Source organism: Diabrotica virgifera, chromosome 8 (genome assembly GCF_917563875.1).
Source record: "Diabrotica virgifera virgifera chromosome 8, PGI_DIABVI_V3a".
Taxonomy (NCBI): Eukaryota; Metazoa; Arthropoda; class Insecta; order Coleoptera; family Chrysomelidae; genus Diabrotica; species Diabrotica virgifera.
In genome coordinates this window covers 192410157-192436626 of record NC_065450.1, presented here as the reverse complement: position 1 = coordinate 192436626, position 26470 = coordinate 192410157, and the positions used below count along the sequence as shown (strand labels likewise).

At 30.5% G+C, this 26470-nt stretch overlaps 1 protein-coding gene across 1 annotated transcript in view; it reads left to right on the top strand.

The window, feature by feature from the left end:
• Nucleotides 1–25880, top strand: part of LOC114325526 (uncharacterized) — a 528612-nt gene extending 502732 nt beyond the window's left edge. Inside the window, exon 4 of the mRNA XM_028273598.2 lies at nt 23370–25880. Within this exon, the coding sequence (XP_028129399.2) occupies nt 23370–23440 (71 nt within the window). The 3' untranslated portion in view covers nt 23441–25880. The remainder of the gene's footprint in view (nt 1–23369) is intronic.
• The last annotated feature ends 590 nt before the right edge of the window (nt 25881–26470 follow it).

The following is a 26470-nucleotide window of genomic DNA, read 5'->3' as shown; positions in this document are numbered from 1 at the left end:
CTTGTTATGACTTTACATTTCTTACTGATAACCGTAAGTTTTCTTAGATAAACTAGGATAACTTAGTTTTGTTTTCTTTATGTGTATTGTTCCAAACTGTTCCCAGTATCACAAATTGTGTTTGGTAGCGTATGTATTGGTTTCTGTAAATCTGGTTTATAGTTACTTTTTTCACAACTTGTAGAAACCGTTATATTAATATATTTGTCTTTATTGTTATATTATTCCCGACCTTAGATAAAGATATTTGTCACTTCATATTTAAAATTTTGTATGTTAATAATAATTTAATATTAAATGTATTTATGATAATTGCGTTTTATTTTACTTGCAACTACGGCTTGATAATACGGAAAGAGTCCCATCAGAGCTCAATATTTTTGATACTGTATGTATGTGGGATTATAAATATAGTGTATTTGATCATTAGAGTAAGTGTGAGTCGTAGGTATGGCTAAATCTGGAAAATATAATATTTGAGGTAAGTCTGACCCCCCTATTATGAATTTCTAGATCCGCGGCTGTATATGTGGTATATGCTGTTTCATAAAAACGGTGTCCCAATTCCAATGGTAAAATAGTATAAACGTTTCATATACTCTTTTACCATAGTATGACCAATGGGAATTTTTATCTCCCCTGACGGTATATGCATATAAAGTCTTTTATATACTCTTTTGGTATACTGAAAAAATGGTAAAACAGTATATGTATGTCATTTTACAAGCACATTTGAAAAAACTATTCATATTTGCTGTTGTAATAATTATTATAATATCATGCCTTTGTTATATTCCAAATTTCACTTGTCTAACTTCCTAAATGACAAAACGGCACAATAAAAGAACAAAAAGTCATTTATCTCAAAACTCACTTTTTTCACATATACTATTTAACCTTTGCATGCAAGCTCGTAGCACCAAAAATTAATGTTTATTTAAAAAAATTCCTGACACCGTGTTAGTCCACCGATTTTAATTTTGAAAATTTCAAATGAAAGGTACAGTATTCTTCTATATATTTCTTTTATTTTCAGTCCTGCAACATTTTTAAAAAATAATTTTTTTTTTACTAAAGCTGGATTGCAAAATTTATTTTGCAAAATCTATTCAACCGACCTTAATGAAATTTACAATATTTTTTTATTATGTCATATAGTTATTTTTTGGTAAAATATAAAGCTCCTAAGTGTAGCATAAATGGTTGAAAAACGTAATGTGCGAATACCTGTTTTTATGGTTTTTTCGCAATTATTTCTATTTTGCAACAAGTGTAATAATTTTTAAAATTCTTAACCAATCCTATATTGTAGGAAATTTAATTACGCAACTTTTATGTTAATACAACTTTTCTCAGAAGTGAATACTTTTAAAGTTATAATCAAAAAACCAAGAAAAAAATCGAGTTTTTTCTTCATTTTTTGATATTTTGATTATTTTAAACAATATTCCGGACCTTTTTGAGTGGGAGGATAACTCAATTATTATTATGTGAGTTAATTCTAAGAAATTTCTGCAAAAAAATATGAGTCACCTCCCAACGTCCATCTAAAAACAGATGCCCCCTGGACAACTTGATACCTATCTGACTTCTGTATGTCATGTATGCCTGGTTGCTCCAACAGATCCTCAGCTCCAGCTTAGCTAAGGTTAGCTTATATTTTAATGCTAGGGCCACACATGCGTACAATACCGTTAATTATCGCATTATTTGCATTAGGAATATGTCAAATAATGCGATAATTAACGACATTAGACGCCAGTGTTGCTCCAGCATAAGAATTAACATTTACATTTAACCCATTAGCTCCTAGCGTTACAATTAGGTAACAAAAAAGTGGTACCATCTAAATAGATCCTCTATCGTATACGTCGCAAATTTTCAGTTAAAAATAGGTTAGATCCTGTCAGAAGGTGATATTGTTTACATTCTTTAAATGCGCAAATTTTTAAGGACTTTTTTTTTAATCTGTGCGTCGATAAAACATAACAAAAAATAAAGCTTCAAATAGTGGACTTCGTTGATAAAGAATAAGTCGGTATATAAATTTTATTTTGTATAGTTAAGTTAATATAATAAAACAAATACTATAAGAAAATATAAATAAATATTTTTTATGTACTGTATCTCATATTATGCATAATTTTTTAGTTTGTGAAAACTGTCATTATAGATAGCAGTGTATGAAGGATTTAAAGTGTGCGTGAAGTAACAATGTATTTTAGACGGAGTTTACTTTTTCGCACCGTTTTTTGGCACGCTTTCATAACGAGCGATCCACAATTATTGGGATCAAAGCTAACCGTGCAAAAAGTTACAAAAAATGTCTCGTTTTAATCTGAATTTATATCATTGGTATCAAAACCTTTAATACAGAACTTTAATTAAAAATAAATTATCAAAATTATAAGTAAAAATAATAAATAAAATCAAACAATATAGGCTATTGATTACGTATTTTAGAAAGGAACTACAACGTTAACGGGGTTTTATTGCTTTATATAGTCAATGGACCTCTAGATATGAAAAAACCGCGGAGTGCTACCATTTAGTGGGGTGCGTTTTTGAGAAAGAGATGAATTAGTCCCTACGCACAGGGCGAATTGGGGTGAGTTCTATGCACGTTTGGTACAAACACGTCTACAGGAAAATTTTTTTAGGTTAAATTTACTATCGAAATATTACATTTTAAAGTCAAGAATATTTTTTTTTACAAAAATATATTCAAAAGAAAAGCAAGAAAAAAAACACCTAAGGTAGCATTTTTGTTTCTTGCCCCATAACTTTTTTCCACGGCGTATAGGCATTGCTTCACAGAAAAAAAACTTCCATCCTTCCCCTTTAAAATGACGTTTGCTGTAAGTCTCTATGATTTACAGTTTTCAAAATATGATTTTTTAAATTTCGCCACTCACAGCGATTTTGGGCCATTTTCCTTGTTACTTCGCAAACATTGTTCTGTAACTATTTTTTACGCAGCTTTAGGTATAATATGTAATATTACATTTAGTACGAAGAAAAGTCAATTACCTTTAAAATGGTCTATCGTAGAAGACTGTATGACTATTTTTAAGCAAGATATGGTTTTTCAAAATTTTAAACTTTTAATGATTTTTGATATATTTTACGATTATTTCTCATTATAACTTTTTTTATTGTATATTTAGGTATATACATTGTCCAATAAAAAATAAAGCCTATTTTCTTTACTTTAAAATGGTATACTGTAAAAAATTCTAGGTATATTTTTGAACCAGATATGCTTTTTCAAAGTTTGGCATATACACATGCAATAGGTCCCACTAAGTTGGAACCATATGGAAAACATTTTATTATTAACTTTATGAAAAAAATTATAATTTATAAAATGCTCTGCATAGTGTAAAACCTAAGATGTAAATCATGAGATATAAAATTTTATCAATAGTGTACGGGGTTTGTTAAAAAATATGAATTTCGCTCAAGAGTAAAGTACCTTTATATTTCACAATATCGAAAAGTATTATTAAGAACAGTTATTTGGAATTAAAAATTATATTACAATATGCAAATATATTCTTCTAATTGAAAAAATAAGAATTTTTAAAATTTTTCTCAAATTACGGATACCCTTGGATATCCTACGAATATCTTGTTTAAAAATAGTCCTAGAGGTGTTTGCAATACACCATTTTAATGTAAAGAAAATAAGCTTTTTTTATTCCACAATGTATATACCTAAATCTACAAGAAAAAAGTCATAATGAGAAATTTAAAAAATAATCAAAAAAAATATCAAAAATCATTAAAATATAAAATCTTAAAAAAGCATAACTTGTTTAAAAATAGGCGTTCAGCCTTATACAATACACCATTTTAAACATAATTGACTTCTCTTTCTACTAAATGTACCATTGCATATACCTAAAGATGCGTAGAAAAAAGTTACAGAACAATGTTTGCGAAATAATGGGAAAATGGCTCAAAAATTGTGTGAGCGGCAAATTTTGAAAAATCCTATTTCGGAAACTGTAAATCCTAGAGACTTCTTCCAAACGTCATTTTAAAGAGGAAGGTTGAAAATTATTTTTCTTTGAAGCAATGCCTATACTTATATCGCTGTGGAAAAAAGTTATGGGGCAAAAAACAAAATTGCTTTCTTTCGTGTTTTTTTCTTGCTTTTCTTTTGAATATATTTTTGTAAAAAAAAATACTTTGGACTTTAAAATATGATATTTCGATAGAAAATTTAACCAGGAACAATTTTCCTGTAGAAGTGTTTGTACCAAAAACGAATAGAACTCACCCTAATTCACCCTGTGCCTAGGGACTAATTCACCCCTTTCTCAAAAACGCACCCATTTAAATGGTAGCACTCCGCGGTTTTTTTAAACTTAGAGGCGCATTGACCATATGAGACAATAAAATCCCGTTAACGTTGTAGTTCCGTTTAGCTCTCTTATTTTGAACATAATCAATAGCCTAATATGCTGTATATGTCTAGCACCAACATCTCTACATAACCTAGCTTTTCTTGTTAAGTTCACGTACACTGCAGTTGAGGTTGACTGGAAAGTATATCTGAATTAAGAATAGACATGCACTTTATAGCTATCTCTGTCGTTATAACCAAATTAATATCCTTAACTCGCGTTGTCATGGTGATGACATTTGAGCAATAAATGACAACAAAAGTTTTGACAGTTTTCTGGTTTAAAAGAAATTGGAATTTTTGAATGTCAAAGTTCTTTTGTTCTTTTAGATATTTTTATCAACTTCGATTATTTCTAAAAATTCAAATAATTCCATTTTCTTTTTCTATGCATAATTTTACAATACGTTCCTATATTTTTTACTATAACCAACACATTTTACATTCCGTTAATTATTTTTTTTTCACTTCATAATCTCTTATTACATCAATTTCCCCAATATTCTCAAATAGTTATATTTAGAATCAATATCCTACTAGTATACCACCAACATTAAAGTTTATTAAATTTATTCTTGCCTAGACACACTATATAATTTTCTATCAATTCAAACCTTTCAAACTTTCACCCTAAGGCTATAGGGCTATTCATCATATGTCACATGATATTAATATATCTCCGTCATACGTCTTTGATTTGTATCATTGTATGACGTAGATATATTAATATTATGTAACACATGACCGAAGCTCGAAACAATTGACTGTGAATGAAAAGCCCCACATACCATTTTTTACTCTCATTATTATATAATCACTAATTCAATCTTACATTGTTTTTACTTACCATAAGACAACAATTTCGATCAATTTAATTTTATAGTCAATTTTATAGTAATTGTTGTAATAATTAAAAAGTAAATTTAAATTTTAATATTAAAATTAAATTCATTTTTAATACATTCTAAAACTTATTTCCGTAATTACATTGGATTCTGACCTTGGTTAATATATTATTTCCTAGATGTCAATTTCACTGACATTTTAAGTTTTTCCACTTCCTTCTAAATCATTGACAGAATAAACGTGGCTCAATTGAGACTTATTAACAAAAAATATTTTAACGTAAAGCAGTAGAGCATCATGTTGCTGGAAGTAATCCATTGGCATCCAATTTAAGCCAAACTATTTTATACTTTTTACTATGTAGTTGGAACATTTAACTTAACCAGTGTTTGGCATTGTGGCTATTTTGCAAGGACAGGGAGTAAGTAATCTTAACCACACTTTTCAATTTTTAACAGTCAAAATTTTACTCCTTTCAATTTATTAAGTGGGATTACTTACTTTTAGGTTCACTGATGATGGACTGATAAGTTCGAAAACGTTTTGAACGTAATCCTTTTGGATTTTTAAAAATTTTAAATTTTTATTAAAATATACCAACTAAACCAGGTAGTGTTTTACTTTACATTAAATTTTATCAGGAAATACTTTTATCAAATTCAATAACTACCTGTGTTAGACTGAAACTACATTGTGCCTCCGTATTTCCATCTTAAAACCTACGTAAAGCCAATAATGATGTACGGTATCCAGACCTGGGCCTCGATTTTTGACCCTTCGTTCGTTATTGAACGTATGCGCTTCGTATCTGTTTAGTATACGAAGCGAATACGTTCGATAACGAAGCGAAGAGTCAAAAATCGAGGCCCAGGTCGCTTAAAGTAAAATCGCTAAATCCTATTAAATCGAACGATCAGAACGTTGCTTAAAATTCCATGGGTTCACGATATTAAAAATAAAGAGGTCTTAAGAAGAACTAATACTCAAACTGAGCTCTTAAACATCGTTAAATAGCCAAAGGTCTTATATCTAGGCTATTATTGCGGCAGATTCGTGCAAATATTATAAGAATTGTGCATTTAATGATAGAAGCATATAATTTGGACCACATATACTACACATATAAAGGTTCAAAATTAGATAGGAGGCCATCTCAGATTTTGTCTTTTAAAAAATGGCGGGGATTCAAAATGGCGACTATACATTGTGACTAATAGCATGATAACTTTTGAACGAGACGTCAGATTTCAACCAAATTTGGTATATAGGTTTTTTTTAATGTCTGAGATCGAGGTCTTGAACCGAAAGAATCAGTTTACCAAAAGTTGTATTTTTCCTGGTTTTTATGTAAAAATATACTGTTTTTTTTCAATTCATTCACCCTGTATGTATTAATTTTTCAAAAAGCTAATACCACCATTTAAAAGAGCGTAAAATATTTTTAGGAAATATCTTTAACCTTTTAGTTATGTTAATTACCATTTAATAAATGCAAAACGTATCTTCACATGTACCTATATGCGGCAGATTCTTGCAAATATTATAAGAAATATTGTGCATTGATTGGTAGAAGCATATAATTTGGACCACATATATTACATATATGGAGGTTCAAATTTAGGTACGTGGCCATCTCAGATACGACATTCAAAATGGCGACTATACATATGTGACTAATAGCACGATAGCTTTTGAACGAGATGTCAGATTTCAACCAAATTTGGTATATAGGTTCTTTTTTTAATGAATAATGTCGAGGTCTTGAATCGGAAGAATCGTTTTACCAGTAAAAATATGTTGTTTCTTTTTCAATTTTTTCACGCTGTATATACTAATTTTTCTAAAAGGTGATACCGGCGTTGAAAAGAGCGTAAAAAATATTTTTTAGGAAATATTTTGAACTCTTTAGTTATATTAATTACCATTTAATACATGCATAACGTATCTTCACATGTAGGTATGTAGGTTTAATACCTATGTGCGGCAGATTTGTGCAAATAATAATATAAGAATTATTGTGCATTTAATGGTAGAAGCATATAATTTGGGCCACACATACTACACATGCAAAAATTCAAATTTAGATATGAGGCCATGTCTGATTTTTAGTCTTTTACAAAAATGGAGGCCATTCAAAATGAATCTGCCGCCCATAGGTACATGTGAACATACGTTATGCATTTATTAAATGGTAATTAGGACAACTGATAAGTTCAAAATATTTCCTAAAATATATGTTTATACTATTTTAAATGGCGTTATTATCTTTTTGAAAAATTTATAAATACAAGGTGAAAGAATTGAAAAAAAAAACAACATAATATTACATAAAAAAGAGTAAAAACACAAATTCTGGTAAACCGATTCTTCCGGTTTAAGACCTCAATATTATTCATCAAAAAAGAACCTATGTGCCAAATTTGGTTCAGATCTAACCTTTAGTTCAAAATTTATCGTGCTATTAATCACATATGTATAAACGCCATTTTGAATGCCCGCCATTTTTGTAAAAGGAACAAAAACTGAGATGGCCTCGTATCTAAATTTTAACCTTTATATGTGTAGTATATGTGGTCCAAATTATATGCTTCTACCTTTAAATGCACAAAAGTTCTTGGGGTTCTTAATTATTATTGTTAAATAATATTTCCTCGATTCTGCCGCATATAGCTACATGTGAAGATACGTTTTGCATTTATTAAATGGTAATTAACATAACTAAAAAATTAAAGATATTTCCTAAAAAATATTTTTACGCTCTTTTTAATGGTGGTATTAACTTTTTGAAAAATTAATACATACAGGGTGAAAAAATTGAAAAAGAAAACAGCATATTTTTAGATAAAAACCAAGAAAAACACAACTTCTGGTAAACCGATTCTTCCGGTTCAAGACCTCGAACTTATACATCAAAAGAAGAACCTATACATATACCAAATTTGGTTGAAATCTGAAGTTTCGTTCAAAAGTTATCGTGCTATTAGTCACAATGTTTAGTCGTCATTTTGAATCCTCGCCATTTTTGTAAAAGACAAAATCTGAAATGGCCTCGTATCTAAATTTAAACCTTTATATGTGCAGTATATGTGGTCCAAATTATATACTTCTATCATTAAATGCACAATTGTTTCACATATCGGCTGCACTATATATGTATTTTAAGAAAATAAGGTATTTTAAAAGTAATTTTAATGGGAAAATTTTAAGTTCGGAGGAACATGTTGCAAACGACACTCATGGTTCATAGACCTAAGAAACTGGTGCGACATATTTATCTGATATTAATACAATAATAAGAAGACCCAAAAAAGAATCCTTATCCATAATCATACCAGCATGAACCCCAAATCGGGTTTCGTTGTCAAAATACAAAATACTATTAAAATAAACAAAAATGTTGTTGCTAAGTAAAAAAATTTTTCTAATAATTTATTTAATCGGACTCATTTATATGGGCAATTCAGACGTATATTATACATTTTAAAGTAGAAGATACTTGGGGATATTTGGGAAGACATTTCGATGCGATTTGATTGGATTAAGGAGAACAGTGCCTACGTTCCTTCTGATGACGCTCCAATAAGAGCAGAAAACTGCAGTTAAAGGGACTGGCTGCACTCCTTATTCTAATTAAAAAGTAAGATTGTTTTTCCTTCGTATTGCAGCCGAATATATAAAAATGGTACACACATTTTTATTTTAAAGTAGAAGACTTTAAAATGATATCTCCAATATTTATGAGTTGCGTTCCTGGGACGACTTTACTAAAAGATAGTTCATTCGATTACATGAAATCAATCCCAACTCAAGAATATCTGTCACAAAAAAATCATAGCTTGTGATCTGTCTTTAAAAAGACAAACAAATGCAACGATGACAGTAAATTCTCGCGTTAGAGATTCCATAGTAAATCACGAGGGAAAACCAGGAAAAATCCTCGTGATACTATCCCGACATCGTAAGTATTTGGTCTTACATTTAATTTACTTTCAAAAAACTAATACCAAATTCTGACTTTAATATGTTTAAATTATAAGTAATATTAATAATACATAGATCTACAATAAGTAATACTAAAATATAAAATTTGTAACTTTGTAAATTTGTAAAACTCGATATGTTATTGACTTACTAATCGTGGTATTTTCTTTCTATTGACTTCCTCTTTCAGTATGGGTAACCACATCCTACTGCATTCTACCGAGGAATTTGCGACACAATTGGTTTCATTTAGCATAATTAGAGCCGCTTCTTTGATTTTTCTCTTTTTACTATCTGATTCTTTCAGGATTATACTTGAATCTCTCCACTGACCTGTATGTTCATTATCCCATGTGTGTTGACATATTTGAGATCTATCAAATTCTCTATTTTTAATATAAGACTGATATTCACTTATTCTAACGTTTAATGGTCTTGATGTTTCACCTAAATAAAATTGTTCGCATTCACAAGGTATTTTATAAATGCAATTCTTTGTTCTTTCTTGTTCATTGTTAGGTTTAGTTTTAGATAGAATAGATCTCAATGTGTTTGTTGTTTTGAATGTTGTTGAAATGTTGAATTTATTTCCTATTTTTTTAAGTTTCTCGGATAGTCCTTTTATATATGGTATTGATATTTTCCTCGTATTATTTCTTGTGAATGTTGTAGGATCCCGTTCTAAGTTGTTCTGTTCCATTCGATCCAATCTTGGCAATTCCTTATTTATAAACGATAAAGGATAATCATTTTTTAATAAAACAGATGTTAACAATTGTTTTTCTTCTAAAATAAAAAATTATTTTTTCGATTTAATTGTGGCTTATTTCCCACTAAATAGTTAATAATAAAAATCCACAAGGAAATAGCTTCAGAACAACAGCATGAACCCCTGCATGCTGCATAGCGTACAACACCAGAAAAAGAAGAAGAACAAAGAATAATTCGGTACACTGTATATAATATATGTGTTTCGTATTATATGTGAATAGAGCACGATCAGAGAAAAAAATCAGTGTTATTTTAAATATTTCTTTCTGGACCAGAAATGGCAAGGAAACGAAGCCTGACTGCTTAATTTATCGAATAAAACCAAACCGAGCCGACAAAAAAGGTAATTTATATTTATTACCACATTTTATGTAGTCTGCGACGCAAACGAAAGCTGGCATTAATTACTTTTTTTTCAACAGTTTACTATTTCTTCCGCTTTCGCCCTGTTTATATATTTTCCTTCCACCAGAATCGGTAAAGATGTCCACTTTTTCCCGTAATTACAAGGAAATTAGATAATCCTTACAATTCCGCCACTTAATCTAGATAAAGTATTAGAGACAAGGAGCGCTATATAAGCTGAAATTGTCCAGTCTACACGTTTCTCAGATAATGATTATAAAGTGCCCACTTTATACGATCCTAAAATCCAAACGGCCTTTTTCTCATTTCTTTGGTAACATGACTGAATTAGAAAGGGGAAGAATGGATACTGTTGCGCTGGGGGATGTTCCAGTTAGCCGACAGTTTTATTGTATGAAGATTAGCTAAATAAGATAATTGCGTCACCACTAACGATAATAAATACTCACTTTCAACGTATTAGTTTGCTTATTAAATTAAAGTTTATTGTTTATTATATAAGAATAAAAAACCGCTAAACGCCGTAAAAATGAGTGGCGCATACAATATTCCAGCTACAAAAGGGCTTCATTTTGATGGAAAATAAAATTCTAGTTTTATTTTGAAACATTTTTTTAACTTCAATAAAGTTTTCATTTTGAGGCTCTTTTGTGGCGCGTTTTACTTCAAATTCAGCAAATATTATGAAAAAATATTTCAAAATAAAACTAAAATTTTATTTTCCATCAAAATGAAATTACATTTTCGCGCCACGTAAGACTCATATCAGTTCTTTTGTAGCTGGAATAGTGTATGCGACACTCATTTTTACGGCGTTTGGCGGTTTTTTATTCTAGTATCAGGAGTTTTTCAAGTTTTTTATAAATTAAATACATGAAGTTGAATGAAATGTTTCTCGATTACACGTTAAGCGTTATAAATGGTCGCGTTTGTCGCATTCTCTCCCAAATGATCCAGTAGTTACGACACCAGACTTGCGATAAGACAAAACAATACGAGTTTATATTATCCCAGCCATCCTAATAATTATTGCCGGCCAATAAACTCGAATTGCACGATCAATCTTTGCGTCGTCACCATTTCAACTACATAAACCATTTCAGCGATAATGGTTAAATGGATTATACTTTTGGATCTCGATTACTTCTGAACGACTTAACCGATTTTGATCATTAAAGCTGAGTTTGACATGTATTGACAAGTAGTATCTGAAGCATCCAAGGTCTAGTATGGTAACTGAAGGTATTACAGTATTTAATCATACTTTTGAAGTCTATAACTTAAAAATTCGAATTTTCCCAGATATGAGCTATACATCGTTAGATGCGTCCAGAGTCCATCTACAAACGCTCAGTTATTGGCGTAATTCGTAAGTTGAAATTTTGAGTAATTGTCAAAAAACCAAAATTTTCAAAGTTTGTTTTACACCAACTTATAAAAATTGTGTATTCCTTTTCTTACCTGTTTGCTGATTTTTCCGGTAACAGATCAAGTTTATTGACAACGTCGAGAATAGTTGGGGGTAGTTCTTCATCACTTAATGCCATCTAAATCACTGAATTATTTTAAAATTCGTAAGTAAATATGCGCGGAAATTTTAAAGTGTGTGACGTGCTTTTTGACAATAATTGCTTTTTTTGACATCGTTGTTATGACTTTAATATATTAAAACCTGTATTGCTATACACCATTCATTACTGTATAACAGGTATTTAGGCACCGCATTGACTTCAATTCGGGATTATTATAACTTATTCACGTTATTTTTTAATTCAATTAATTGATTAAGAATTTGGTAATTTTTAAACGCTCTTAAAAAAATATTGTTTCTATCTCTTGCGGAAAGTCTCTTTTCCGAACTCTAGTGCTTGCCGAATTCCGCTTCGTGTCGTTCGGCAAACTGAAATCGCGTGCGGAAAAGTGTGACTTTCCGCACTAGATAGGAAAATAACTATTACTGAACCCGTTTCCTTAAATTTTTCAATAATTTACTGACACTAGATCTTGTTATAGGGTTTAGATTAGGATATAAAGATATTACACGTTTCTTCTTGACTTCGATTAAACATATCACCATATCCTAATCATTAATTGGCTGCTATGAGTGTAGCCTTTTTCCAGTTAGCCGACAGGTTTATTGTATGAAGATTAGCTAAATAAGATAATTGCCTCACCACTGACGATAATAAATACTCATTTTGAACGTATTAGTTGGTTTATTTAATTAAAGTTTATTGTTTATTATATTAAAATTGAATATTAGATAAGAAAATTAAGTTTTGATTCAATTAAAGTTTCTTACCATCCCCTGACACGTGGTTCTAGGTTTACCCGGTATCAAGAAGGCTTTGTAAAACGACTGAATTGAATTAAAACGCACCAACTGATTGGTAAATATATTTTTCCACCTACCTCTACCGAAAGTATACTTTTCCGGACCTGATTGTAGGGAGCAAAGTTGTACTTTTCCTCCCTAGGGAGGAAAATATTTTTCCTCCCTAGGGAGGAAAAGTAAAAGTGACGTCATGGTATTTCGTTCATGAAATGTAACTTATTGACGCCCTGTACAATATCTATTTTCTATTACGTAAGTTTCTATACATTTTAACGTTTATTTATAAAACACTCTGTATTTTGCAGAATGGTAAAAAACAGTAAATTTTTATTTTGATTTAACAATGTTTACATTATTAATTTGACTTATATTTGACAGTTGACAGTTATATTGTACGTACTTGTTAGTTTTAGTTCTAATAAATTTTGTTGGTTAGTTACATAAATAAATTAAGTAAAAATGAAAAAATGACTTGTTAGTTGAGGAAGGTGGAAAAACCATATGTATAACATGGGAGTAAAGTGCCTTTTCCTCCCTTGAATGATTACTGCCCTCCGCTACGCGTCGGGCAGTAAACTTCATTCTCGGGAGGAAAAGTAGCACTTTCCTCCCTTGTTATACAAATAGCTATTCCACCTATCTCTACCGAAAGTATACTTTTCCGGACCTGATTCTAGGGAGCAAAGTCGTACTTTTCCTCCCCAGGGAGTAAAAGTAAAAGTGACGTCACGGTATGTCATTGATATGAAATACCTTATTGACGCACTATACAATATCCTAATATCTATGGGCGGAGGTAAATTCCTCACCAACCAGTAAAACCATATATTCCGACAGGTATTTTCCTCACCAAACTTAAGGGCTTGTATTAATCCGGTAGGTATTTTCCTCACCAACTCACTCAGGTAATAAAATAAAAATATAGATATACTTTAAGAATGATTATTATGAAAGCATCCGAAATCCGAATAAAAGACATATTTCCCTACATATAATAATAGTTTATAAAATATAGATAATTTGTAAAACGTATAAATTATTATTTAATATTTACTATAATAAGAGACACACTTTACAAAAGCCATTATAGTCATTTGATTAGACTGATAACTTATTAATAAATTTTCTATATTTTTCTCAGCTTAACATTTTTATCTTTGATAGGTTTTGCAATATGCAAACTTGCAAACTGCAATAATCAAAAAATTTCATTTTCTGGTTTGCATGACATTAAATCAAACACAAAACAATCTGATACGTCTTCTGGTTTTATATAATGTAAGGCCAAAAGTATGTTTGAGCCTACTTCAATATATATTCTGAACAGTAGGTATAAAAAAGAAATATAATGCCCATTAATTTGCCCATGAATGGTGAATGATTACAAATAATATGTGGTACAATAAAATTGTGCCATACATAATATATGAGAGGGGCAAAATTATGGAATAAACTATTTTTTTCTAAAATGGACGATTTTGGAGAAAAATCCCGAAACAGATCTATTTTTATTTTTAAATTACAATTCCTTGGCCTATATTTCATACTAGTGACGTCATCTATCTGGGCGTGATCACATAATCAATGATTTTTTTAAATTAGAATAGGGGTCGTGTGGTAGCTTATTTGAAAGGGGTTTAAATTCTCTATTCAGTAATATAAACATTAATATTATTATTTATACAGGGTGGCCAAAAAATAATTTTTGGATTAAATTAATTGACGAAAAAAGAAGAATGTATTTAACTCCAAATACATTCTATTGCTGCCATTAAAAATAGAAAAAAATATTTATTTCTTAAATAAACATTGCTTTTCGCTTACATTATTTGTTCAAACTGCCAAGAGACAGGAGGGGAGGCTGTTTGAGATTTAATTTAAGTGAAAAGAAATGTTTATTTATGAAATAAACATTTTTTTACTTTCTGAGAGCAGTGCAATGTATTTTGAGTTAAATAAACTCCAAACATTCTTCTTTTTGCGTCAATTAATTTAATTCAAAATTTATTTTTTGTATTAGTATAAATATTGATTTTAATGTTTATATTACTGAATAGAAAATTAAACATCCTTTCAAATGAGCTACTAAACGTCCCCTATTCGCATTTAAAAAATCATCGATTAGGTACCTACGTCATCCCGCTCAGATAGATGACGTCACTATTATGAAATATAGATCTGCTAACAAATTGTAATTTTAAAATAAAAATCGACTTGTTTCGGGATTACTTTCCAAAATTGTCCATTTTAGAGAAAATGAATATATTCCACAATTTTGTCCCTCTCTGTATAAAATTCAATGTGGCTAAAAGTCTTATATTTGTTTCACAACTAAATACAGATATCTCAGTTTTGACACAGTTTATAAAGAGACAATTTTCCCCCTTGGTTGTTTTTTGAGCACAGCTCTTCACAATTTCTTGAACCTCATCAATATTGGAAGGAAGTCGACTAGGGGCTAGATTACGTGCACTGTAAATATCTACACGTCGCTTTCTATCGATGTCAATTGTCGTGAAAATATTTGAATTTTTAGCTTTAATTGAATTATTTTCTAGTTTTGCTAGGTTATACTCTAATTGATACTGAAATAACACTTAGCAAAATAAGAAAATATTTGACTTAAAACTAAAAATTCAAATATATTGACATTGATAGAAAGCGATCGGCGTTAGCGATTGTACACAGAAACCCCTGGCATCATTTTTCGTCGATAATTATGTATAATATATATTTTCAACGAAAACTTTTCGTTTATAAATTTGCAAAAGTGTGTGTGTTATTGCGTTGCTGCTCCTGCAACACTTAGAGCACGTGTATCGATGGATTCTTATGTAGTTTTGCCTTCTGAATCCAAATCTGAAAACGGCATTTCGATATATCTAACCGTTTTCGAGTTAATCGACCTCAAAGTCTAAAATGTGACGTCACAATCCGGTTATCTCCTACAGACACACTAAACGTCAGCTCAAATGGTTGATTAGGAAGTAGGCTACTTTTTTAAAATCTCGATTTGCCAAGCATAGGTTATTTACATTTGAGTTTGACACTTCGTGAATGTCAAACTAAATTTTAAATTAAGTATTAATAAAACATCAATGACATTCGATAGTGAATTTAATTATTATATAAAATAAATAAAATGTTCAAATATACAATTTGAGTATAAATATTTTAAAAGCAATAATTTATTAACAGTTTTAAAAAGGTTTATACCAGTATAAATACGGCCTCATCTTTATGATAAATGGACTGTTCCAGTTGCTATAAAATTAAAATATTATGTATACCTAGTCGTTCCCTAAACTCGAAATTGGCAAAATTACTAATTATTTAGTAATAATTATTAACTATTTAGAAATTATGTTTTTGTCGAATTGGCAAAATTATTGAGACTAAAATCACTAGCCAGTATTGTGTCTGTGTACATCCTTCTAATGGAAAAAATATTTGAAAATTTTTCTCAAATTATGGATACCAGGAACATTTTCATTTATAACTCTTTTATTTTTAATTTGACAAATAAAAGTTATTCTTCATAAAAAGCTCTTCTTGTTCTAAAATGTATGATGCAACTGTGTCCCAAAAGTAGGGGAATGGTCGAATATTTCGCGAACTAAACATCGGATGGAAAAACTGAAAAATACGTTTTCAATAATTTTCAAAAATCTATCCAATGACACCAAACACCAACTCCCACTACACCCCCTGGAGGTGGGGTGGGGGGTAACTTTAAAATCTTAAACGGAAACCCCTAGTTTTTCTTGCATATTTGCATTTGTTCCGTAAAAGTAAGCAACTTTTATGCAAGACATTTTTTCGAACTGTGGATAGATGGCGCTATAATTGGGAAAAACGATTTATCCTGATACCATAGGTAAATTATAGAAACGGTCTAATATCTCGAGAAATAAACTTCCAAATAAGAAACCAAAAAACAGGTTTTTAATATTTTTCGAAAACCTATCGACAAACACTAAACATGACCCTCCAACCTACCCCCTGGAGGTGGGGTGGAGGGTAACTTTAAAATCTTAAATAGCAATCCCCACTTTTTATTGCAGATTCCATTTATTCCATTTATTCCAAAAATTAAGCACCATTTATTCGAAACATTTTTTAAAAATGCTGATAGATGGCGCTAATAAATCGTATTTTTCCAATTAAAACGCCATCTATCAACAATTCTGAAAAATGTTTCGAATAAATGCTTAGTTTTTCATGCCAAATCCGAATCTGTAATAAAAAGTGGGGTTGCTATTTAATATTTTAAAGTTACCCCCTACCCCACTTCCAGGGGGGTGGGTTGGAGGTTCATGTTTAGTGATATTCGATAGGTTTTCGAAAAGTATTAAAAAATTTGTTTGGTTTCTCATTTGTAAGTGTATTTCTCGAGATATTAGACCGTTTCTATAATTTACCCATGGTATCAGGATAAATCGTTTTTCCCAATTATAGCACCATCTATCCACAGTTCGAAAAAATGTCTTGAATAAAAGTTGCTTACTTTTACGTAACGAATCCAAATCTGCAAGAAAATCTAGGGGTTTCCATTTGAGATTTTAAAGTTACCCCCACCCCACCTCCAGGGGGTGTAGTGGAGGTTGGTGTTTGGTGTCATTGGATAGATTTTTGAAAATGATTGAATACGTATTTTTCAGTTTTTCAATCCGATGTTCAGTTCGCGAAACATCCGTTCCACTACTTTTGGGACACCTTGTATAAAATTTTATTAATTTTATACGAGGTATATAAAAAATATGAATTTCGATCAAGAGTAAACTACCTTTATAGTTCATAACATTTAAATTAGAATGATATAATTGCACATTAAAACATAATTATTAATTCAAAACTACTTTTCATAATAGAAATTTTCCATATTATGAATTATTAAAATACGTAAATATACAAAGTTTTCGTTATGACAATGCTCGCATTTTCAGCTTGTTTCTTATGTAACTGACATCAATCGCAGTAATTGTTTCAGGAAAATTAGCTGCAAGCTCTTGGCGAATAATTTTTGTTGGTGTTTCAGTATATTCTCCTCGGCTTTACGTTTACAAGAGTTAGAAAAAATTTTTCGATCTATCTTCTGACGATCTGGTTCATGATTATGTTATAGGCTACTTATAAACATTGTAAAATTTGCCCCAATAGTAAACAATTCCGCACTACAAGTTGTTTTATTACCTCCAGAAAACTTCTTCGCTTTTTAAAACTTTCACCTTATAAAAAATAAAATTTTCAAATACCAGTAAAGGTTTACCGCGATTATTTTATATTAAACCTTCCTTTTTTGTCAAAATTCCAATTATGACTAAAAATAAAATAATATAATTAATTAATTATTATAGGTAGCTACCGTAATTTTATAAAAGGTAAATAATTCCCTTGAATGCCTTTTAGTAAAATCTACCTGAAAAAACCATTTCAGTTTTGGTGAGGAAAACACCTGTAGGAATATGACATACCCGTCCAAACGCAGGCAAAAAATTATTTTTGTGAGTAAATTACACCCGCTGATATCTATTACGTAAGTATCTATACATTTTAACGTTTATTTATAGAACACCCCGAATTATGCAGAATGGAAAAAACAGTAAATTGGTATTTAGTCCAGAAAGCCACTGAGCATCCGCTAGGAAAATTATTCTAATTTGTATTTTTTGCACAACTTACTCAAAAAGGACTCCTTTTAACAAATTTGCATGTTGCCAGGACCAAAAGGTGGTCAAAAATTTTTTAAACGTTTTTTTTTTGTTTTTTTATTAAAATTATTTTTTTTGCATGGAAAAAAGTTTTTTTAGGTTTTTTGGATCATTCCAAACAGAAAAGATCTTTAGTGACTTTTCTCTAAAAATGATAGTTTTTGACATATAAGCGAATAAAAATTGAAAAATTGCGAAATCGGCCATTTTTAGTCCTCAAAAACTATGTGAAAAACTGAAAATTTGAATGTTGCCAAGGTAGGTAGATATTCTTTAAACATCGATTGATGAAATCCCTAAGAGTTTTTTGCAATACAATATTCAAAACTCCTTTGTTTTTTAATTGCTAATCAAGCGTGCGCGACACTATTTTCCACCGAGAGTATGGTGCACATGAAAGGAATAAATTCGTAATTTCGTAAACCGGCGACTTCAAGGAAAAATCCCGAAACAGGTCGATTTTTATTTTTAAGTTATGATATTGTGGCATATATGATATACTAGTGACGTCATCCATCTGGCCGTGATGACGTAATCGACGATTTTTTTAAATGAGAATATGGGTCGTGTGCTAGCTCATTTGAAAGGTTCTTCAATTCACTATTCAGTAATATAAACATTTACATAATTATTTTTACAGGGTGTCCAAAAAAATTTTATTAAATTAAATTATTTGACAAAAAAAGAAGTAGAAGGACAGCCTGTATAAACAATTATGTAAATGTTTACATTACTGAATAGAGAATTGAAGAACCTTTCAAATAAGCTACCACACGATCCCTATTCCCATTTAAAAAAATCACCGATTACGTCATCACGCCCAGACGGATGACGTCACTAGTATACCATATATGCCACAATATCATAACTTAAAAATAAAAATCGACCTATTTCGGGATTTTTCTTTAAAGTCGCCGGTTTACGAAATAACGAATTTAATCCTTTCATTTGCACCCTACTGTCAGTGGAAAATAGTGTCGAGCACGCTTGATTAGCAATTAAAAAAAATAGGAGTTTTGAATATTGTATTGCAAAAAACTCTTTGGGATTTCATCAATCGATGTTTAAAGAATATCTACTTACCTTGGCAACATTCAAATTTTCAGTTTTTCACATAGTTTTTGGGGGTTAAAAAAGGCCGGTTTCGCAATTTTTCAATTTTTAATCGCTTATATGTCAAAAACTGTCATTTTTAGAGAAAAGTCACTAAAGACATTTTTTGTTTGGAATGATCCAAAAAACCTAAAAAAACTTTTTTCCATGCAAAAAAAATAATTTTAGGAAAAAAACAAAAAAAAACGTTTAAAAAATTTTTGACCAACTTTTGGTCCTGGCAACATGCAAATTTGTTTAAAGGAGTCCTTTTTAAGTAAGGTTGTGCAAAAAATCCGAATTAGAATATTTTTCCTAGCGGATGCGCAGTGGCTTTCTGGACTAATTTTGATTTAACAATGTTTACATTAATAATTTGACTTATATTTGACAGTTGACAGTTTTGCTGTACCTACTAGTTAATTTTAGTTTTCTAATAAATTGTGGTATTTAGTTACATAAATTAATTTTTAAAAATGAAAAAATGACTTGTTATTTGAGGAAGGTGGAGAAACCATATGGATAACATAGGAGTGAAGTGCATTTTCCTCCCTTGAATGATTACTGCCCTCCGCTACGCGTCGGGTAGTAAACTTCATTCTCGGGAGGAAAAGTAGCACTTTCCTCCCTTGCTATACTAATAGCTATTACATATTCTACGAACACATGGGTTTAGCGATCTGTAACGAGGAAAGATGAAGTGGGTGTCGATAACGATCAAAATAAACTGTTAACCTGAGCCATATCCAAATGATCCATCAGCAGTTTACCCATCTAAACCGCTATCACTTTGTACTTTGCTCAGTCTGTCCTACTTTGTTTTGTTTCGAGCCTCGCACAGAACCTTTTAAATGGTATAAAATTTGTTATAATAATATAGTTGCTTAAAAATTCCAAAGGATGGAAAACATTTATGAGGATTGGGCCCTTAGGCACCTATGGGGGAGTCATTCGGTGCGTTCAGTGGAGTCAAGCGTTAATCAAGTAACTTTCGATATAATTGGTAGTGGCTGTTACGGCAATATTACTACTAATAGCCCAATAAATGACCGTTTGGGAGTATAATTTCCGGGGGCAACTCCGAATTGCATGAAAATTTGGATGTAGGCTCTACTTACCCTCCACTTCAAAGTTGAATTTGTGCCGTTAGTTGCTTTTAACAGGGAGGTGACATTTACCCCATCTCGGGGGGTGAAAAACACGTGTTTAAAATAAGGCCGGAAATGGATAAATTGACTTATTTTAAGCACCTTTTGTTCTATAAAGTTTTTTTACGTAATTCAATACTTTTCGAGTTATTCGGGATTTAGAATGTTGATTTTTCGACAAACAAACTATGTTTTCAGACAGTTTTTCCCAAATAACTCAAAAAGTAAATATTTTATCGAAAAAAATATTTTCAGCAAAAGGGTAGCCTATAAAAAAACGAAAAAACGAAAAAAATGGTGTACCAGAAAAGTCTACAAATTTAGTACAAGCAAAGTTGTAGCTCATGAAAAATACGTTCTTATTCGTCTAATTCCAAATCGAATAATTCAACGCGAAATCACCGAAAAAAAAAAGCGTTTTTCGGGAAAACCTTATTAACATTTTTAAAGTATCGAAAAAAACCTTATTATTTGTTTTTTACAAAAGTTTACAGTTACAACGAGTTACACTGAAAAAAAAAGTTTGCCCCTTTTTTTGATCAAAAAAATCGTGAAAACCTCCCTCTATTTAGCACCCTAAATGAAATTAATCGTTTGGCTTTACCATCTATTGTAACTTTATGTGTATTGTTTATATGATCTGTAAGTTTGATTGGTTTAAAGTGTTTATTTTTGAAAACATTTGGTTTTATAGTGAAAAAAATTTTCTAAAAATTTCTGAAAAATTTCTTTGTTTCAAAATTACTAAAAAATTATTAGTGATAAGAAAAATCTTAAAGAGTAGAAAAATGTAGGTTTTGGTGTTATAAATATGCTAGTTTCATTTTGTTTTTCTGTAAGACAAAAATTGGTTAAGATATGGCGGTTCAAAATTTGCATACACTCGTGATTAGTGACCCATTCAAGCTTTATCAATTATAACCCTTTCAAAAATAAACACTTTAAACCAGTGAGACTGACAGATCATATAAAAAATAGATAGGTAAGTAAATTGTTTGTAAAGCGGTAGCGATTAATTTCATTTGGGGAGCTAAACACGGCGAGATTTTCATGATTTTTTACAAAAAAAAAGAAGGGCAACTTTATTTTGAGTATAAATCGCTTATTTTTAATGCTAAAATTTTGTTAACAATTAAAACAAAGCTTTTTATAAACACTTCAAAAAAGTTTAAATGGATTTTTCCCGAAAAGTGCTTAATTTTTCGGTGATTTCACCTTGAAATATTCGATTTGGAATTAGACGAATAAGAACGTATTTTTCATGACCTACAACTTTGTTTTATTTGATTGATAGACTTTACTGATACAACATTTTTTTGGGTTTTTTATAAGCTACACTTTTGCTAAGGACATTTTTTTCGATAAAATATTTACTTTTTGAGTTATTTGCGAAAAACCGTCTGAAAACGTAGTTTTTTTGTCGAAAAATCAATATTTTCAATGGCAAATAACTCGAAAAGTATTGACTAAATTAAAAAACTCTATAAAACAAAAGTTGCTTAAAATTAGTTAATTTATCCATTTCCGGTCTTATTTTGAACATATGTTTTTTCATCCCTGGGAAGGGGTGACTGTCACCCCCCAAGTAAAAGCAACCAACGGCACAATTTCAACTTTGAAGTGGAGGGTAAGTAGAGCCTAAATCCAAATTTTCATGCAATTCGGAGTTGCCCCTGAAAATTACATGGTATCCCCGAATTTCCCGTTCATTTACTGGGCTATAATGTTTTATATAAACTTTTTAGCTTTTTAAACGTGATTCTATTTTTATAAGTGTGTATGTATGCATATTATTATGTATAGGTATTACTGTATACCACAAGGTTACTGCACGCGTCTCGATAGTTCGCGTCACGCTAAATATTATTTCTAGCCCGTGCAAAAACATCATACCGAGCGACAAAAATATATTCACTTACAGTTGAGTCCGCGAGTCTTTACCCGTACGACATTAATACCTGCCGAGAAAAAACACATACTTTTTATCTATCATCATCCTCTTCCACGCATGAAACTAATGACAAACCAGCTGCCGCCTGTTATTAAGTAAAAACACATGTTAATTTTATGAACGATCTAGACTCAGTGCATTGAAAAGAGATAGGTACAAAGAAAGACGATTGAGGATGTTTTCACATAATTTAAGTACAATTTCTGACGTTTTGATTTGTTTGCTTTTGTGGTTGTCAGTTTGTCGAATTTTTGCATCTTGAATTTTTGTTTAATATTAAACAGTTGTTTTCACAACAAATTTTATATTGGAGTTAGAAATTTTCTGATAAGTTTATGTTATTTTACGATAAATTTTGACAACGTACAAATAACCTCATTGTTGACACATTTAAGGAATGCTTGTGTTAAATGTTCCGCCAAAGTAAATTAAATAACAAAAAGAAAATATGTTAAAATATTAATCAATGATAATAAAAGAATTTATTAAGCTACTTCAAATGTAGCTATAACTATGCACCAAAATTTTAAAGCAAAACTTATATTTGACATTCTATTTATTTGATAACGTCAAATTTTTTACTATAACCCGTTATCGTAATAATACCCACTGTCTGTCACTTACTGTTGCGTTTAGTATATTTCCGACTTATTTCGTATGCTTTAAATGATGACGCACGGGTAAAGACTCAGGGACTCAACTGTAAACAAATATCTTACTATGATTATTTTGGAATTTACTTGTATTTTTGTTTCAGAAGCTGCGAAGTTGGTCAGCACTTTCTCCTTATTCTTCTGTACTCTACAAATATTTGTCACAGTACGGTAACAAATACAGGAAGAGGAAGTTGAACCCTGGTAAGAATTTGGACTGATATCTGGTGACTTTAGTGAATGATAGTGAAGGAGTTAACACCAGAGGGTATAACGATGTGATATGGACCAATATGGCTTGTGTAAATATAATTCACTGATAAAATGTAGACTTAATCCGATCCAAATATTATTTGAGTTTATGTATTTTATTCAAAATTACTCATAGAACTAATTTTAATGAATGTTATTATGTCACTAAAATCTATAAAATTAAAAACTGAATTTTGTCGATTTAAATAACAAAAAAAAATAAAATTAAATAATCAGATTTAACGGACGATACTGTGAAAAAATTATTACGCTTGAAATCGACCATTAAATTTTCAAAATATAAATAATCGCAATAAAATAACATAAAATAAAAAATGATATATTGTTAATGTTATTAAAGAACATATTTTATGCATTCTAGCATCAAATTCATATCAGCTGTTCACTTTAATTTATTTTATTTAGCGTAATGCTAAAGTTGAGTTTTGTGTATAAACAAGGAGGATAAAACATTGCAAACAGTAAATTAATATCAATAATTAATTTCTATAAAAATAATCTGCTATGCAGACGATGAAATACTAATCTCTCAAAGTGAAGATGATTTACAATGTATGCTGCACCAATTTAACATAACCGCCAGAAAATTTAACATGTTAATTTCACCAAAAAAGCCGAAATGCATGGTTATAACAGCAAATCCATAAATTGGAGCTAGAGGGTCAGACAATAGAACAAGTTATGGAGTTTAAATATAGGCATCACACTATCTAGCTACGGAAGGCTCGAAACAGAAGCGGAAGATCAAGTGAATGAAGCAAATAGAGCCGTAGGTTGTCTGAATAAAACAATATGGAGAAATAAAAATATTGGAAAAAAATGAAAAGCAGAATTTACAAAACAGTCATCAGTATATTATGTTACGGTTGATGTAATAAATCCGGTCTGTATTAATAATTACCGGTCAATATTAATAGTAACCCTAGCAGCCTGTCAATGTGATTGGTAATGCCTCTATATTTAAATTTACCAGCTATTACTAATAATTTCCTAACAATTCTGGTCAATGTAATAAAAACGCATTTTGGGCTTCACTATTGTTTATTTATGAAATTTGATAATAAAGTTAAACACTTAAACAGAATTTATTAATAAAAAACTCAAGTAAACACCTTATAAGTAAAAACAAACTCATACACAGGCATTAGGCTTTAAGTTACTAGACTATAATTACTTGTTTTGATAGGAAAGTCTCTTGTGGCACTTAGAATAATTAAAAAGAATGCTAAATTTTTGCATTTGCAGCGTTTTTTATTGCATTGGCCGCTACAATTGCAGTGGCGGAATCCTTGACTGCCTAAATTCGAATCTTTACGAACGCATTCACTGAGACTTATCTCAGGATCAAGCGCTTCGTTGACTGAAATAGTTGTTTCCTAGCAGGTGGTAAATTTGTTTTTTGCATGAAGTTAATTTAAATGTCATGCTTATTGCCTAGCTTGTATATCTTTCCATCTATCTTCTTCTTAAAGTGCCTACCTTGGCGATCATCATGGCTATCTTAACTTTGTTTACCGCAGCGCGGAACAGTTCAGTGGTAGTCGTGATATACCATTTTCGTAAATTTTGAAGCCAGGAAAGGCGTCTTCTTCCCGGTCCTCTTTTACCATTTACCTTCCCTTGGAGAATCAGTTGAAGAAGGCCGTAACGTTCTTGCTTTCTTATTACTGACATGTCCTAGATGTCCTTTTTATCTATAACAGAAATAATAATGGCAATTATGTTTCGGCTATCGGCCTTAGCCGATATTAATTTCTAGAATTCGCACTCTAACACTTTGATCTACTTTTTCAACTATCATTAGAATGCTTTAATATTCTGTCAGATTATTTTAAAATGTGACTGTTTAGCAAAATCCCGATTCTCCTGAATTTTCTTTCGAAGTTTTATCGATTGCAGTACCATCTTCTTCGCCTCCATCATTTTCTTTAACGCCAATACTGGCATTTTCTTGCTCATTGACAGAATTTATCGCAATCACATTATGTTCGATTGGCTGCTAGTGTTACCTGTATCTTCAATATTCGTTAACTGTGAATCCTCGGTGATATTGTTGAGTTACATATCACCACGGGGCTTTACTTTATCATCAGCGTCATCAGAATGATCTGCTATTATCGCTTCTAAATCTTCTTCTGATTTCGGATAAAGTACCAGGAGGTAACTATGTTTTTAATATCACTTTATAGGCTATTGATTATATTCAAAATAAGATAGCTAAAAGGAACTACAACGTTAACGGGGTTTTATTATTTGATATGGTCAATGGACATCTATGTATGAAAAAACCGCGGAGTGCTACCATTTAAAGGGGTGCGTTTTTGAGAAATGGGTGAATTAGTCCCTGGGCACAGGTTACATTAGGGTGAGTTCTATGCAATTTTGATACAAATACGTCTACATAAAAATTGTTCCTGGTTAAATTTCCTATCAAAATATAACTTTTTAAAGTCAAAGATACTTTTTTTTACAAAAATATATTCAAAAGAAAAAGCACAAAGAAACCCAAAAGAAAGAAATTTTGTTTTTTGTCCCATAACTTTTGTCCACGGGGATATAGGTATAGATATTGCTTCACAGAAAAAAAACTTACATATTTTCTCTTTAAAATGATGTTTGGTAGAGGTCATTAGGATTTACAGTTTTCGAAATATGATTTTTCAAATTTCGCCACTCACAGCAATTTTGGGCAATTTTCCTTGTTATTTCGCAAATATTGTTCTGTAACTTTTTTCTACGTAACTTTAGGTATATGCAATGGTAAACGTAATAGGAATAGAAATCAATTACCTTTAAAATGGTCTACTGTATAACGTTGTACGACTTTGTTTAAAGAGATTGTGGTTTTTCAAGATTTTTATACTTTTAACGATTTTTTTATAATATAATATAAAAATAAAACAAAATTATTATATAATATATTATATATTAT